Source organism: Laccaria bicolor, genomic scaffold (genome assembly GCF_000143565.1).
Source record: "Laccaria bicolor S238N-H82 LACBIscaffold_12 genomic scaffold, whole genome shotgun sequence".
NCBI classification, from domain to species: Eukaryota; Fungi; Basidiomycota; class Agaricomycetes; order Agaricales; family Hydnangiaceae; genus Laccaria; species Laccaria bicolor.
Genome location: NW_001889883.1, coordinates 348,102 through 361,184, shown reverse-complemented (window position 1 = coordinate 361,184; position 13,083 = coordinate 348,102). Strand labels below are relative to the sequence as shown.

Sequence of the window (13,083 nt, the reverse complement as noted above, 5' to 3'; positions counted from 1 at the left end):
AGAACGCAAGAGCCGAAACTGCGCCTTTGTTACCCTCCAGGATGGCGATTTCCTTCAACGATTTGCCGTCCCACTCGTTCAGGTATACTTTGTTGTTCTAAGAGGTTAAGCATGAACGAACATCATCTCTACATGTGTATGCACACTTGCCTCTCCACCAATAGCGATTGTAGAGCCACTCGCAGCGATAGAACTTGGTGCGAACCTTGGTTTCTGTTCAAACACTTTCTGGTTTGATCTGAATGCTTCGACGTGTTCGATTTCTGAAACGAAGACGGTCCCATCTGCGGCGACTGCGATGGACTTTGGCTGTGCGGCCGTACCGACTGATGCGGGTCTTTCAAGGGATAAATAATTTGTTAGAAAAAATAGCGCGAAGATAAATTTGAACTTACAAATAACTCTTGCCGTCACCTCCGATTTCCCGTACACGATCATCGTACCCTATTGAGTATACCTTTCCGTCAACTGGAGAAGCAGCGAGGCCCGTAACGAGATTCGAGTGACTTTCGCCGCCCAAGGTTGTTGACTCTCCAGTGTATGAATATACCCGACCATCAGCAGCGCCTGTAAGGAAGGTGGTGTCCGGTCTTGCTGGGGCAATCGCAGTGACAGCCTTTTGTGGAGCCTGTCATGTCTATTAGACGGCGGAACAGGTTATGAACAACTGGAGGGCTAACAGTGAAAATGCGGGAAGGTTTGTCTCCGATTCTGGGATCAAAGATGTTGAGGTCACCAGAGATGGAGAGCGAAACGAGGTCAGCCTGGCCGCTCCAGGTGTTTCCGATCTGCTGATGGTCGATTCCGGTCCCTAGTGTCCATGTTGTAGCCACTTTGCGGGTTTCAACGTCCCCTTGACAGAACGTTGTAAGGCTTTTGGCAAAAACACAATTTCAAATGTAACTTTACAGAGCTTGACGGTACAATCTGCCGAAGAGGTGAACAGAGACTTGCTATCAGGACTCCACGAGGCAGCCATCTAGAAGGCTTTGTTGAGCATGATGTTGAAAAAAATAGATTGAAACGGTTTAAACTCACGATAGATCCTTTATGCGGGCTCTCTGTGATCTCTGCCAGCGTGTCTCCTGTTTTGCCTTCGTGAAGGAAGATTTTCGAATCTGAGCCCACGCTCGCAAACTGGTCCCCAGATGGGGCATACTTCACATCTTGTACGAATTTCGTGTGAGTTTTTATCGTCTACAGAATTTGAACTCTCAAATGGTAACCTCAAATTGGATATGTAAAAACCTTTTCATACTTGAAGGGCACACCTGCATCCTGGGTAAAATAGGTACTTTGCCATGGCGTAAGCCGAGCTCACCGGTGTGGAACAAGATCAACCCGTCATCGCCTGCGGTGGCCGCCCGGAAAGGACGCTGATGTCGAATGGAGACAGCGTTGACCGCCTAAAAAAGTTCAATAAATCAACAAAGTTGTCAACGAAAAAGAGTCGCTATACATACCTTGGAATGACCGATGATCTCACCCGTAGATGAACCACTATCCATCATGAAAGCGTGGCCGAACCTGGTCTCAAGGCGTCAGTAGACATCCATCTTCTCGCACGAAGGACCAACTTGTCTCGACCATCTCCAACTGCAATTATCCTCTTGCCTTCCGAGTCCCAAGCGACATCATTTCTGCGAGGCAAAGTAGATCAATAGATTAAACGTGACACCAGACAAAAAACCTGGCTGCACATACATCCGCCCCGATATCACCTTATATTCACCCTTCAGAACTTGATCCTCTCCAACTGTATCCCACACTCGGACTAGTAAGGAAAATAAATTGTCAACTTTCGGATGGTAGATGAAGAATTCCCAGTTTACCCGTTCCTCCTGCATCCGCAGATGCACAGTAATACCCGGACGGTGATATACGCGCTACAGTTGCGTTTTGAATGTGCCCAGCATACGTCGTTGAAAGGCCAGGGTTCTAGCGAGAGAGATGAGCATTCGGATACTTAGATAGACGATCATGAGGACCGGCTTGCCTTTAAATCACGGATCTACTCTCGAGAATTAGTAAAATAGAAAGCAATGAAGATACAAAACCGCGCACGATGATTGTCTTTCCATTGGCGTAGATAACTTTGTCCTTTAGCGGCCCGTTTCCTGAGCTGAGTTTCGTAGAAACTCCTCGCGCGGTGGTTGGATTGGGCGGAAAGACTGTGGACTTCTTTGACGACATCGCAACGTTGAATGTCGATTCTGTTGAACTTGGTTGTTGTGAACCTGCGATCAACTGTGCAATCGCAGGCGGCAGGACATCATAGGGGCTGTTAGGAAACACGTGAGCTATTCTTCCCTCTCCTCATTCGGGGCTTCTGTCGGAATTCGACCATATGCATTCTTCCTTGTAAGTTCCTGTAAAAAAACGTTGTGTGAGTCAATTTTTTCAACGGCGACTGAGATCCATCGCTTTACGAAGTTAACGATATCAAGATAACAAAGTAAAGTGAGGTAAAGTGTGCGAGGCTAAGACAGAATCATAAAATGTCGTAACAGGACAGCAACAGAATCGATATAGGGGTAACTGTGTCACAGGGAATGGAAAATGGGTAAACGATGGTGGTAGTGTAAAGTAACTTTTGGGAACTAAGTAATTTCCAGGATATAGAAAGTTAGTGAGCGGCTTTAGTAATAGTAGCTGGCACCTGAAATAGGCATGCATTAAGCACCTGAGTGAAGCGCAGGAGGACGAATGAATCATTTTCGCTTCTTGTTCAATAAGCAAAAATTACTTGTTCAAGTGCCCGGTTGTCCCTTGTTTAAGGTGTGGATTATTGGAGGGAAATGTGTTACTTGGCGAGGCTGGCAGCGACTCGTAGTGCTTTGTCCTTGAGCACGGACGGGAAGCTATTCATCAGGTGGGCAAGGGCCCGGAGATCCTCTTGGTCCAGAAGGGCAATCGTAACCTTTGGCTAACCGAGCGATGAGTATCTCCATAATACGAAAAAGAATGACTTACAGCCCCCTTGATACCAAATGATTTGACGACTTTGAAGCTGTTCAAAATTTTCGTGGTGAGCGAAAATTTTATTTGCATAGTACGGGCACCTACAGTTTGTCTCCAAGTTGTTGCTTCTGCACTTGGGGTGGCTTACCCAAGAGGCTATCAATGAATTCATCAGTAGCCTGAACTACGAGGGGATCTGCCTTGGGTAAAGGTAGTCCAGTAGCTGAAGAGGAGTTGGAAAGCCGAATGATTTCGGCCGCAGGTAGCTTTGAGAGAGACGCCAAAGTATGCGTGGAGCTGGCGCTGCCAGGTGTTGGTGGCAATGGAGACGCATTCGCTGAAGGACCGCGAGAAGACAAATCTGGAGTCTGCGGCGAATCTACAACTCTGGGGGCTGTCTTCTTGGGTTGAGGCGTCACAGGCACCGTATGGGGCGCAGACTTGGTTGACTGTGAATCAGGGGGATTCCTATCTTCTTCTTCATCTCCATCTTCGCTATCCAATACCATTTTTGCATCAGCTATTTTGGTACGCAGATATTCAGCATTGAAGAGACACAGAGCACGATCGCGCTTCGGGAGGCTCATCAACAGGTCGGTTAGTTCAGAGTGTCGTGTGGACTCAAGTTTTCCGACGGCTGCGATTATGCGATCGCGTTCTGATATGGGTGGAACTGAGCCAGAGGGCGAGGAGGTACGAGGAGGACTTGACGACTCGCTGACTGAGATTGGAGTTGATGGGTGCTCGGGAGCGCTCGCCGTAGCATTGAGAGCATTTGGATCAAGAAGTCGCGAATCCTGTGAAGCCGACGCAGACCTAGAAGGAGATTTCTCAGGAGTAGAGGCCTTAAAGCGTTTGGCCTTGATTATCTCCACTTGCTCCTGGAGTCTTCCAGGATCTTCCACATATTGTAAGACCTCACTGAGAGAGACATTGACAAGGGATTCAACAATGGAGTTAATCTCTTTGGCAGGGACAATATCCAGTTTCTTGACACGACGGCTGAGCTCGCCAGTAAGCACCTCTTTTCGGACAACAGGTGACAAGCTTGCGAGGTCATCATATCGCATGGGCAAATTGAGAGTACCAGTGAGAGCAGCCTGTAAGACATTCAGGATGATAGGAGTTCAATAAAGTTCTTGAGAACTAACATTGTAGTAGCTGCCAGATCCTCTTCTTCCCCTTTCAGGTCGCTCATAAATGCTTCCTTTGGGAGAACCCAAAGATGTCGGGAGGAGTCGTGGACTGCCCCAGCCAGAATAGTCGCCAACTTCACTAGCCGTGGGGCTTGTAGCACCACTTGAGCTCCTGGGATGGCCGTTGTGACCAAATCGCTGAGCAAGTTTCTCTTGTCGCAATTGCTTCGGCTCGTGGAGTCGAACGACAACTTGTTTTGAGCCAAGTTGGGCTCCATTCATTGCATGCATAGCTGCGTTGGCTAGAAACAGAAAAAATAAGAAGAAATCGGGAGTTTTGGAGATTGAAAAACCAACCTTGATCGGGTGTTTGATAAGATACAAAACCAAAACCTCGACTCTCTCCATTTTCATTGCGCATGACACGCGCACTGTTGTTATAGTGAGTTTCGTTAATCGGTATTTGATCACCAGTCTCTTTACCTGACGATCATGCCAAACTATATGGATGATAGACGTGAGTCACTTTTGTAAATCGAAAATAGATGTTATCTACCTGTCGGAAATGGGTGAATAGGCCGTTAGAGTCGATGTCAGGATCCAAATTCTGTAAAAGCGCAGATCAGTTACATGCAACGCCGTCCACAGTAGGGCACTGACTTTACAAAACAAATTGCATGGGTCAATCAATCCACTATGGCTATTTGATCCTGGCCCTAATAGCGGAGCTAATTGAACTTGCTGCCCAGGACCATGAACAAAAGGAGGGGATGGTGGAACTGGGGAGCGCAAGGGGGACCGTACAGGGTATGGGCTCCCTCGTGGTGGGGAGTACTAGTGAAAGGCTGCCATGAGCGAAGCATGAAAAAAATAACATCATTTTGTATCATACCTGGGTTGGGTATGGTGAGTACATTGAACCAGAGGGCACGAATGTCGGAGCGCTCGCGTTGAACTCAGGAATTGCTCCTCCACTGGTCCGTCTAGGTTGATAAACCTGAACTGCGATATTCTGGCCCTCTATGTCTGCACAGTGCAGCGAGTCTTCAGCCTGGCGTGCATCATTTTCGTTCCAGAATTCGACCATGCCAGTGTCCGCGCCAAAATGAGTCTGAGTACGTGCGGACGCGAGTGCACCAAAAGGCCTGAAAAGGTCGAACAACTGGGAATCGGTGTAACCTGGCGGTAAGTGTTTTACGAGACGCGGCAACGCTGATGGGGGCGGCAGAGGCGTTGGTGGATTGGTTGGAGGATAAGGTGAAAGCACCAAAGGCACAGGAGGTTGGAGGTTAGGGATGAGACGCGATTGGAGAGTTGCCAGTGCCTTCTCGGCTACGAACAAGGAAAACATTTAGTATGCATGACTGTCGGAGCATTAGAACACGAAGACTTTGGACCCACCCTTCTCGAGGAATTTGAATTCAATGGTGCCCGACAACAGACCGGATGCACTGTCGCGGGGAATCTTAGGTCTAAATGGACCACAAGTCATGAAGGCGACGGCTAAATTTTCATCAGAGACATATGAAGGGAGATTAGTGATGTGTAGGAGGGGGTCGTGGAGGTATGGGTGAGGTTGGGGCCCCTGGAAGTCGGAGTCTTGAGGATGCTGATAGTCTGGGTCCATCTTGATTATGGAATTTTAATACTAGTACTCAAGATGAGGGTATAGGAAGAGAAAGGGGTCGAGTAAACGGCCGTCTAGAGGGCAGGATGAGTCCTGGCCAGCAGTCGCCTCGTCGATGGAGGAAACAAGAGCCCAAAAAAAACAAAATTGCCCTGGTCATTTACAACTGGTTCTTACCTAAGCGACAGATCATATCGTACATATTTTCGTTTTCCATCTCATCAACACCTCATCATCTATGGGGTATAATTACTATCCATCCATCCAATCCAACTTAACCCAACTGAAGCCTGATCGTGTAGGGTGCTTCGTGATGACCCTCGCAGAGGGTCACGTCTATCGTGGTGCCGCCAAAACATTTCATAAAACAAAGCATTTCAAAAGGTTGACGTTGAAGAGCAGTTAAAATCGATGGGCGTCATAATCACTACAAAGGTTCAGTAAAGGGGCTGGCACGTGACGAATAGGTAATAACACACTGGGTGTCGCCTACAAAGAAATATTTTCAGCTCCTCCGGATTCGAAACAAGATCTATCTGGCTTACCGACGACCAATCCGGCGGCGCGTTCTAAGAAACTCGTTTGTAGGTCTAGCTGGTTGCACACCCGATTTTGGTGGTTGTGGAGTTCCAATAAATATTCTCATAAGCTCCTGGAACCGTCTGGGTTTGCCGGAATCAGGCGCTATCAACCTTTCTCGGATGTCGCAAGTCAGTGGCGTTGCAATAGCAATGAATTTAGCAGGAGGAGACTCACTCTTCCTTCAGTGTCGTCATTGCAGGCAAATCCCACTCGTACTGAGGTGTCTCTCCCTCTATCGCGATGAGAGGTTCGGAAGCAGCTCCTTCATTCCAAACTGGCGCATGATTTGCGAATGAGGGATTATCCAGGGACCCGTCGCGAACGTGTCGGGTGTCTTTAGGTGAAGGCGCCGCAGCAACGGAAGTCGCAACCAGGATGATAATCAAAACAGATTTGCGCCAGGAGAACATTGTGCAAAAAAAAACCTGTCTTGTAGATGCAACTAGAGGAGGGGCTCGAAGGAACACTAAGTTTCTAATTCTGGGTGGCCTTTATACAACCGGTCAACCACGCAATGACACCTTGCTTGTGTAACCCGCGGAATTTCATTTGTGGCACTTGGGAGTCGCGAAAGCATAAAGCTTCGGGGGTTGGTCTGTTTTTAGCCGGTGGATAGGGCCATTGTTCGGATCACCTGGATTTGCTGGTGTCAGGTCTCGGCATGTGTCTGTGGCGGACTTGATTTGTCCGGACCAGGCATGAATAGGGTCTGAGGGGGGAATTCAACGGTGAGTGTACCTTGATAGAGAAGAATCAAAATCACCGGGGAACCATGAGCTGGTATCAAAGGGGCTCGTATAATTTGATGTTCTTGAGCTTTGCTGTCCGCGGCGAATGAGGGATACAGTTCTGATGGCAGACTGCCCTCCGGCCGTCGAAATTCCACTAGTTAGTCATCGCCACAAATTGAACGATGCGTTGTCAAATGAGGCGCTTTGCAGGCCTCTATTCGACAGACAGGCAGACATGTGTATATCGCCACAGTGCGGCAAGCAGTCGCCGCCAGCGGAATTCTCTGATTGAGGAGTGGTCGCGCCGCTGTACGAATACGTAATTGACTCGAGTATCGAATAGACATTTCTCGGAGAATCGGAGGGCCTTTCGACGATTTGCATCAGACGAGGACGTTCCAGAGAATGCCTATTGCCTGGCCCACCGAGGATCATAGTAAGCAGAGTGCAGCTCGATTACGTGCGACAGCGTGGTTTCCATGAAGTTTCTAGCAGGCGAAATTTATCTTCTTCGCTGCACTCTTTAATCATCTTCATCTTATCTGCGACACTTGACTGATGCCATAGTGAGATTACAGTTAGTACATGAAGCGAATTTCCAGAAAAAAATTAAAGAGAGAAACGTATGTGAGTATCTGTTCATGATCCATCCTCCTGAGTTCCTTCATTCACAAGGTAATTCTTCAAAGGATCCTTTCTCAAAGCCTCAGCCTCCGAAGTAGGGGTAGGAACCTTCAACCCCGCCTTTTTGACCCTAATGACAGAATCCCCGATTGGGGTAATGGCTGGAGGTGTTGACTCGGCCTAAAACAATCGTGAGTTTAACCCATTCAAAACGGAAGATAGGTCATCACCTCGTCCCGAAATGGGGTGAACTTGGGTGTTGAAGGTACCATGGCCGCTGACTCTTTTGGAGTGTCAATGAAGGGGGCGAACCCTTTGTCAGGTGTCTTCGCACTAGAACTTTTGTCCTTGCTTGAGCTTGAGCTATGCACAGGGGGAGGTGGCATGTCTGCTGTGTCACGATATGGTATGATTTTTGAGCTTGAGCTTGCGCTAGAGCTCGACGCTATTCTCTTGGAACGTCCAGCCTGTTTGAGTGTTGACCCACCGAACTTCTTAACCTCTGGTACGTTCTCTTTAACCCTTATCTTACGTGACTCAAGGGCGTTCCATTCGTTCGCTGCTGCTTCCGCCAACTGCGACTCAGCGCCCGAGGGATCCACAAAGATCTGAAGACGGCTATTGGACACCGGTTGGAGAGAGGCAGCCAAGACGGGTGCGGCCGGTGCCAACGTCTGAGCCAGAGCGGGTCGAGGGGCCTGTGACGTTGAAATGGCCTCCGGCGTAGGGTTATGTCTGGATACGGTGGACATCATTCGTTTTTGAAAATCGTGGTATCGATTTTCAAGGTGGTCGAGGGGCGAAGCTCGCCTTGCGATTCCCAGAGAGTACACTTCGTCAGCTTCCTTTCGTCTGCACTCTAATGTCAGCTAAGTACGTTTGTCAACGGGTGGGTTACACGCACCGCCCGTCCCGTTCGAGCACTGCCGCATGCTCTTCATACAAAAGAGCGAAGCTTGTCCCAATATCATTTGCAATCAAAAACTTATATATCATGGTCGGCTTCTCCACGTAGCTTGCATAGAGCAACCACAGTTTGAGATATCTCAAGTCACCTCTCCACACACCGTTTCTAAAATCCTTCAAGGCCCTAGTCGATTCCTCTAGTAGTTCTAGAAGGCCCGACTCGGCGCTGTGCCCCTGGGGGTAGTTCTCCACCGTCCAATAAACGAGCCGACAATATGCCTCGAGAGGATCACCATCCTCATCTTCCAAAGCCAGTTCGACGTTGATTCGTAGACGTTTACGAGTCTCAGCAAGCTTAGTCTCTCTTTGAGCGTGAGGGGTTGCGAGAATGGTTGACAAGGAAGTCACTCGACGACCAGTGGCCAAAGGTTGAACATTTTCTTTGGCGGCCTCCAATAAGTCACAATCGACAACGTTGGATGATTGGTCCTGAAAAACGTCGTCCTCAGTTTGCATACTTTGAACGGAGAGAGAGATTCGAGGCCTGAGGCCGAAGTAAAGTAGGAGACAAGTACGAGAGCGAGCAAGCCCTTTCCAATTCAAGGTGCGGTGCTATGTGCATAACCACTTTATCACGTGAGCGTTCCTTGAAGTCGAGAAATTAATACGTAGATTTTGAAGAGGTTCAGGGTAATACATATATGAAGGGAGGTTCAAGGCTACAGTTTGTCATAAAAAACTAATATCCACTTCCTCCAGCACCATTAACCTGTCAATCATAATCAGTAAACAATGCTTCATTATCAGTGGACGCCGGCCGGCACAAACCTGCCATAGCGCTCTATGTTGTAATTACCTTGTCTTTGAGAGACGAAATAAACTGTTGATAACTTGGCAAGACATCCGCACGATCCTGGATGAGGGCGCTGAGTGCCCACAACCTGAGGGGGGGTTCTCCGTCCTCCTTCACGATGTAAAGATGAGGGTAGTAGATCCCACGGCGCATTTCTCTAATCTTTTGGATGACGGCGTTGACTCGTTCAGAGAAGGGATTGCTGAGAGGGCGAAGAGTCGTCTACAAATAGTTCCATCAATGTTAAGGATAACGAAAAAAAAACAAAGAAAGGCATGCCTTTCCGCCGCGCAATACATCGTAGCTGGGAAGGTCGAACACGTCTTGCACAAGTTGAGGAACAGCATCACGGCCGACCCAAAGGAAGATGGTCTGTCCATCCTCGATAAGGAACAAACCGTGCCTCTCCAGACGCTCTGACGTCAACGGGAGAGCTGGCGGTAAAATAACTCCATTTTCACCGATTGTTCCAGCCTGCAGAGGATCAGACAAAATAAAAAACGATGTCGTAGATGAACTTACCTCGGGCGGCATGTTGTGCAGCGCATAGAAGGTTGGGTAGATGTATGGAATGAGAATTTGTGATGGAAGGGATGTCAAAAGAGCTTGAGAGTACGCCCTTATATCGGGGGGTATCTGGGCACTCTGGCGAATCCCAACCTAGATAATGAAAGTAAGCCAAAGTGCAATGGAATATGACAGGAGGGGTACAGACGTTCTTCAGCAGGCCTAGCACAAGAACGGGCAACATCTTCAGATTTTCAGAAATGGCCAGCTGCGCGCTGGCGCCAGCGCCGCCCGACGTCATGCTTGTCTTGTATGCGATAAGGATCTCCACGAGTTTTTGGAAAACGTATTCTCGGCTGTCCTCTAATTTGTGTGTCAACGACCGCTCGACGGCCTTATTTGCCAGAAGAGTGGCAATTGCAACCTGATCGGCGGAGGCAAAAACTTCAGAGAGGATGGTTGTCGTTGGGAGCGCAAGAGTAATGACGCGAATACGACGTTCGCCTGGAAAAATGAAGTCAATATATTTCTGAGCAAAAGAAAATGCCAAGACCAACCGTAGCACGTGGTGTGAAGAACTGCGGTCTGCATAACAACAAATGGGGTGTTGATTTGCTCTTCGATCTGTATCTCAATGGCATACGACTGATCTTGAGGTACGGCAGGCATGGCAAGAAGGTCGGTGGACCTGACAAAAAAGTTCCCATGGAATGAAGACATGCGCAACCCTGAACCTCCGGTTAGAAGAAAAGCAAGCATCGAGTCCCCATCAACATACCGCGCGATGCTCGAACTCGCATGACAGCCTCGAGCATAATGGGCATTGCCAATACCTCCCCAAATTCATGCGCAAACTTGATCGCGTCCTCCGTCCGCCCAGCGTTGAAGGCTGGGTAGTAGTACGTCTGGCCAGAAGTGTAATGCGGTAGACAGGCTGCACGTCTTGCCATGAGCCATTGGGTCGGTGTGATAGAAATGATGCTCACCAAGTGTTGCGACATCTTGATAAGCCGCGCTGAAGAGGAACATATCGACTGAGACTTGAGCTCTTGAACAATCGATTGCGAATGTTTTGTAGAATGGCACTGCAGCTTGAAGCAGTCCGGACTCCTATGAAGAACGGAATGAACCTAGGATTACTTGGCCTGTGTCAATGCATACCTTGGCAGTACCCAGAATCTTCGGATCTTCTCGGTTTTTTAAAGCACCAGGGCCAACACTGGGTAAGGTCGAGGACAGAACCACAATCTTCCCGCCAATTGGCGACTAAAAATGCTTCAGGATTATGTCAAAAATTTTCGACGGATAACGGTATTACCATTAGCTTGAAACCAGCTTGCAGTGCAGGCCCCAACGCACTACCGATGATGCTATTTTCCTGGAACATATCGTTGATCCTCCCAAGCAAAGTCTCCAGTGATGCGCGAGACTCCGCCAAATTAACAAGAAGGTCGGTCGGCTTGGGCAAGAAGACGTCATCAATGTCAGAAACAACAAGCATGTTGGAATCTGTGCTCCCGACCTGTAAGGGTACGTGAGACCTTTTGCCTGATCTCTGCAAAAAATAAACGTACTGGTAGGGAGAAAAAGTACAGAGACACGTCAAAGCAGATGATGGCAACCTTGGTTCTTCCGTCCTCGTCAGGGATGCGATCAAGGTTTTCAAGGATTGTCCGTGTAGCAGTGGCAACCATTCCTTGCAAACAATGAACAAGGAAGTATGGGTTGAAAGGTCGAAACCTCACCCGACTGCACAGCAGAGTTACTGACATCAATCAAGAAGATGTACACGGCAGGTTGCGGGGGTCGGACCATGTACTCGGTGGGTGCAACAAATTCGACAACTGAGTGATTCAGCTCTGCTCGCGACCACCTGTCACCAGGTTGATTTCGCACTTGATCCCAGTCAAAGAGTTGAGGAACTTCGTTCGTCATGTTACACATACAGCATCGCCACCTAGAGGGTCCTTCAGTCATCCGGGAGGGGAGTATTAAAAAAAAACGAATATACCGATTGCCCCCTTCAAGGAATTGCACATAAGGATTTATATACGTTCTGCAGCGGCGGCATCGAGCAATAACAGTATCGGTCACGACTGGTACGGCTTCATCCCCCTCTTTTAATGATCGATAGGGAGTGATCACAAGGGCCAGAGGGATTTTTGCTTTAGTTAATAGCGAGGATGTCGTTGGGATTGCATTCAATGTACATCTTTGGTAGGACGGATGCGCATTTGCGAAGGGTGATGGCGAGATACATGAGTTGGGCGGAAGTCGGATTTCAGGTGGAGGCCGTTGGAGGTCGCGTGGCTCTGGAGGGGAAGTGAGAAGATTTGTGGTGTACAAATGAAACTGTTTTTGTCCGCCAACCCCCATTTGCCCAAATTGACCTGCAAGAGCGTCCACAGGCGCCTGCCCATAGGGCGGCGGAGGTTGACCAAAAGAAGGGGCATTGATGTATTCGGACTCCGCCTGGTTATAGTAGCCAGATTGCCCAGGTGGTGGGTGCGTCTGCTGCGTCGCGAACTGATTCTCCCCAACTAAACCTGGCGTGAAAAGTTGGGCGCCAGGAACTGCCTGGGGTTGAAGTCCTGGAGCTGGATAGGCCAGATCGGGCGCGGCCTCGCCACCTCCATAATACACCTGCGTTTGGCCCGCAGCGTACTGCCTCCGTTTCCCATGATGAACTGACGGTTCAGCAACTGGTGGGGTATTTTGAACGTTTGGACCATCTTGAGATGCAGGCGGGTCCCACTGCGTCGCCCCAGTCGCGGTTTCTATTTTGCATCAGATATTGAGAGAATCTATCGTAAAGTGAACTGACCGATGAAGAGGTATCGTTGATGTTGGTTGTCCCTGGAGAATAATTGAGCACAAGACAAGATGAAAATGAACAATTCACTCGCCACTCTGCAGCCCAACCAACGGGTAATTTTTGGGCAGGAGACGCCATTATGCTTGTGCTGGCGATTGGAGGGAGGAGTTCAATGACGGGATTGACTGAAAGTATGGATCGCCACGTCTCGTAAACAAGCCACAGCACAACAACGACAAAGCTGGATCTCGAGACGTGTCTCGACGTTTCACTCAGAACCAGGACACGTTAACTGTACATCGGAGGACATCTGGGATATGGAAATTCCGGCCGTCCGGCGG

At 48.8% G+C, this 13,083-nt stretch overlaps 3 protein-coding genes across 3 annotated transcripts; all 3 read right to left on the bottom strand.

Moving 5' to 3' along the window:
• Window positions 1-2,803: 2,803 nt before the first annotated feature.
• Window positions 2,804-6,716, bottom strand: LACBIDRAFT_327221 (uncharacterized protein; the record flags this gene model as incomplete). The annotated part of the gene is made up of 12 exons (XM_001881041.1): window positions 2,804-2,926; window positions 2,974-3,010; window positions 3,067-4,061; window positions 4,113-4,399; window positions 4,455-4,528; window positions 4,581-4,597; window positions 4,654-4,704; window positions 4,990-5,429; window positions 5,499-5,724; window positions 6,204-6,213; window positions 6,270-6,386; window positions 6,481-6,716. The coding sequence occupies 12 exons, from the start codon at window positions 6,714-6,716 to the stop codon at window positions 2,804-2,806; spliced, it is 2,613 nt and encodes an 870-aa protein (XP_001881076.1).
• A 960-nt stretch (window positions 6,717-7,676) lies between these two features.
• Window positions 7,677-9,083, bottom strand: LACBIDRAFT_297584 (uncharacterized protein; the record flags this gene model as incomplete). The annotated part of the gene is made up of 3 exons (XM_001881040.1): window positions 7,677-7,841; window positions 7,892-8,513; window positions 8,566-9,083. The coding sequence occupies 3 exons, from the start codon at window positions 9,081-9,083 to the stop codon at window positions 7,677-7,679; spliced, it is 1,305 nt and encodes a 434-aa protein (XP_001881075.1).
• A 131-nt stretch (window positions 9,084-9,214) lies between these two features.
• Window positions 9,215-12,880, bottom strand: LACBIDRAFT_387314 (CPII coat sec24 protein; the record flags this gene model as incomplete). Its single annotated transcript, XM_001881039.1, has 15 exons — window positions 9,215-9,336; window positions 9,396-9,642; window positions 9,700-9,894; window positions 9,943-10,080; window positions 10,136-10,431; window positions 10,485-10,655; window positions 10,706-10,861; window positions 10,914-11,037; window positions 11,089-11,193; window positions 11,246-11,449; window positions 11,502-11,623; window positions 11,673-11,884; window positions 11,939-12,704; window positions 12,752-12,783; window positions 12,837-12,880. 14 exons carry the CDS (start codon window positions 12,878-12,880, stop codon window positions 9,409-9,411), a joined length of 2,799 nt encoding a protein of 932 aa, XP_001881074.1. The 3' UTR covers window positions 9,215-9,336; window positions 9,396-9,408.
• Between the last annotated feature and the right edge of the window lie 203 nt (window positions 12,881-13,083).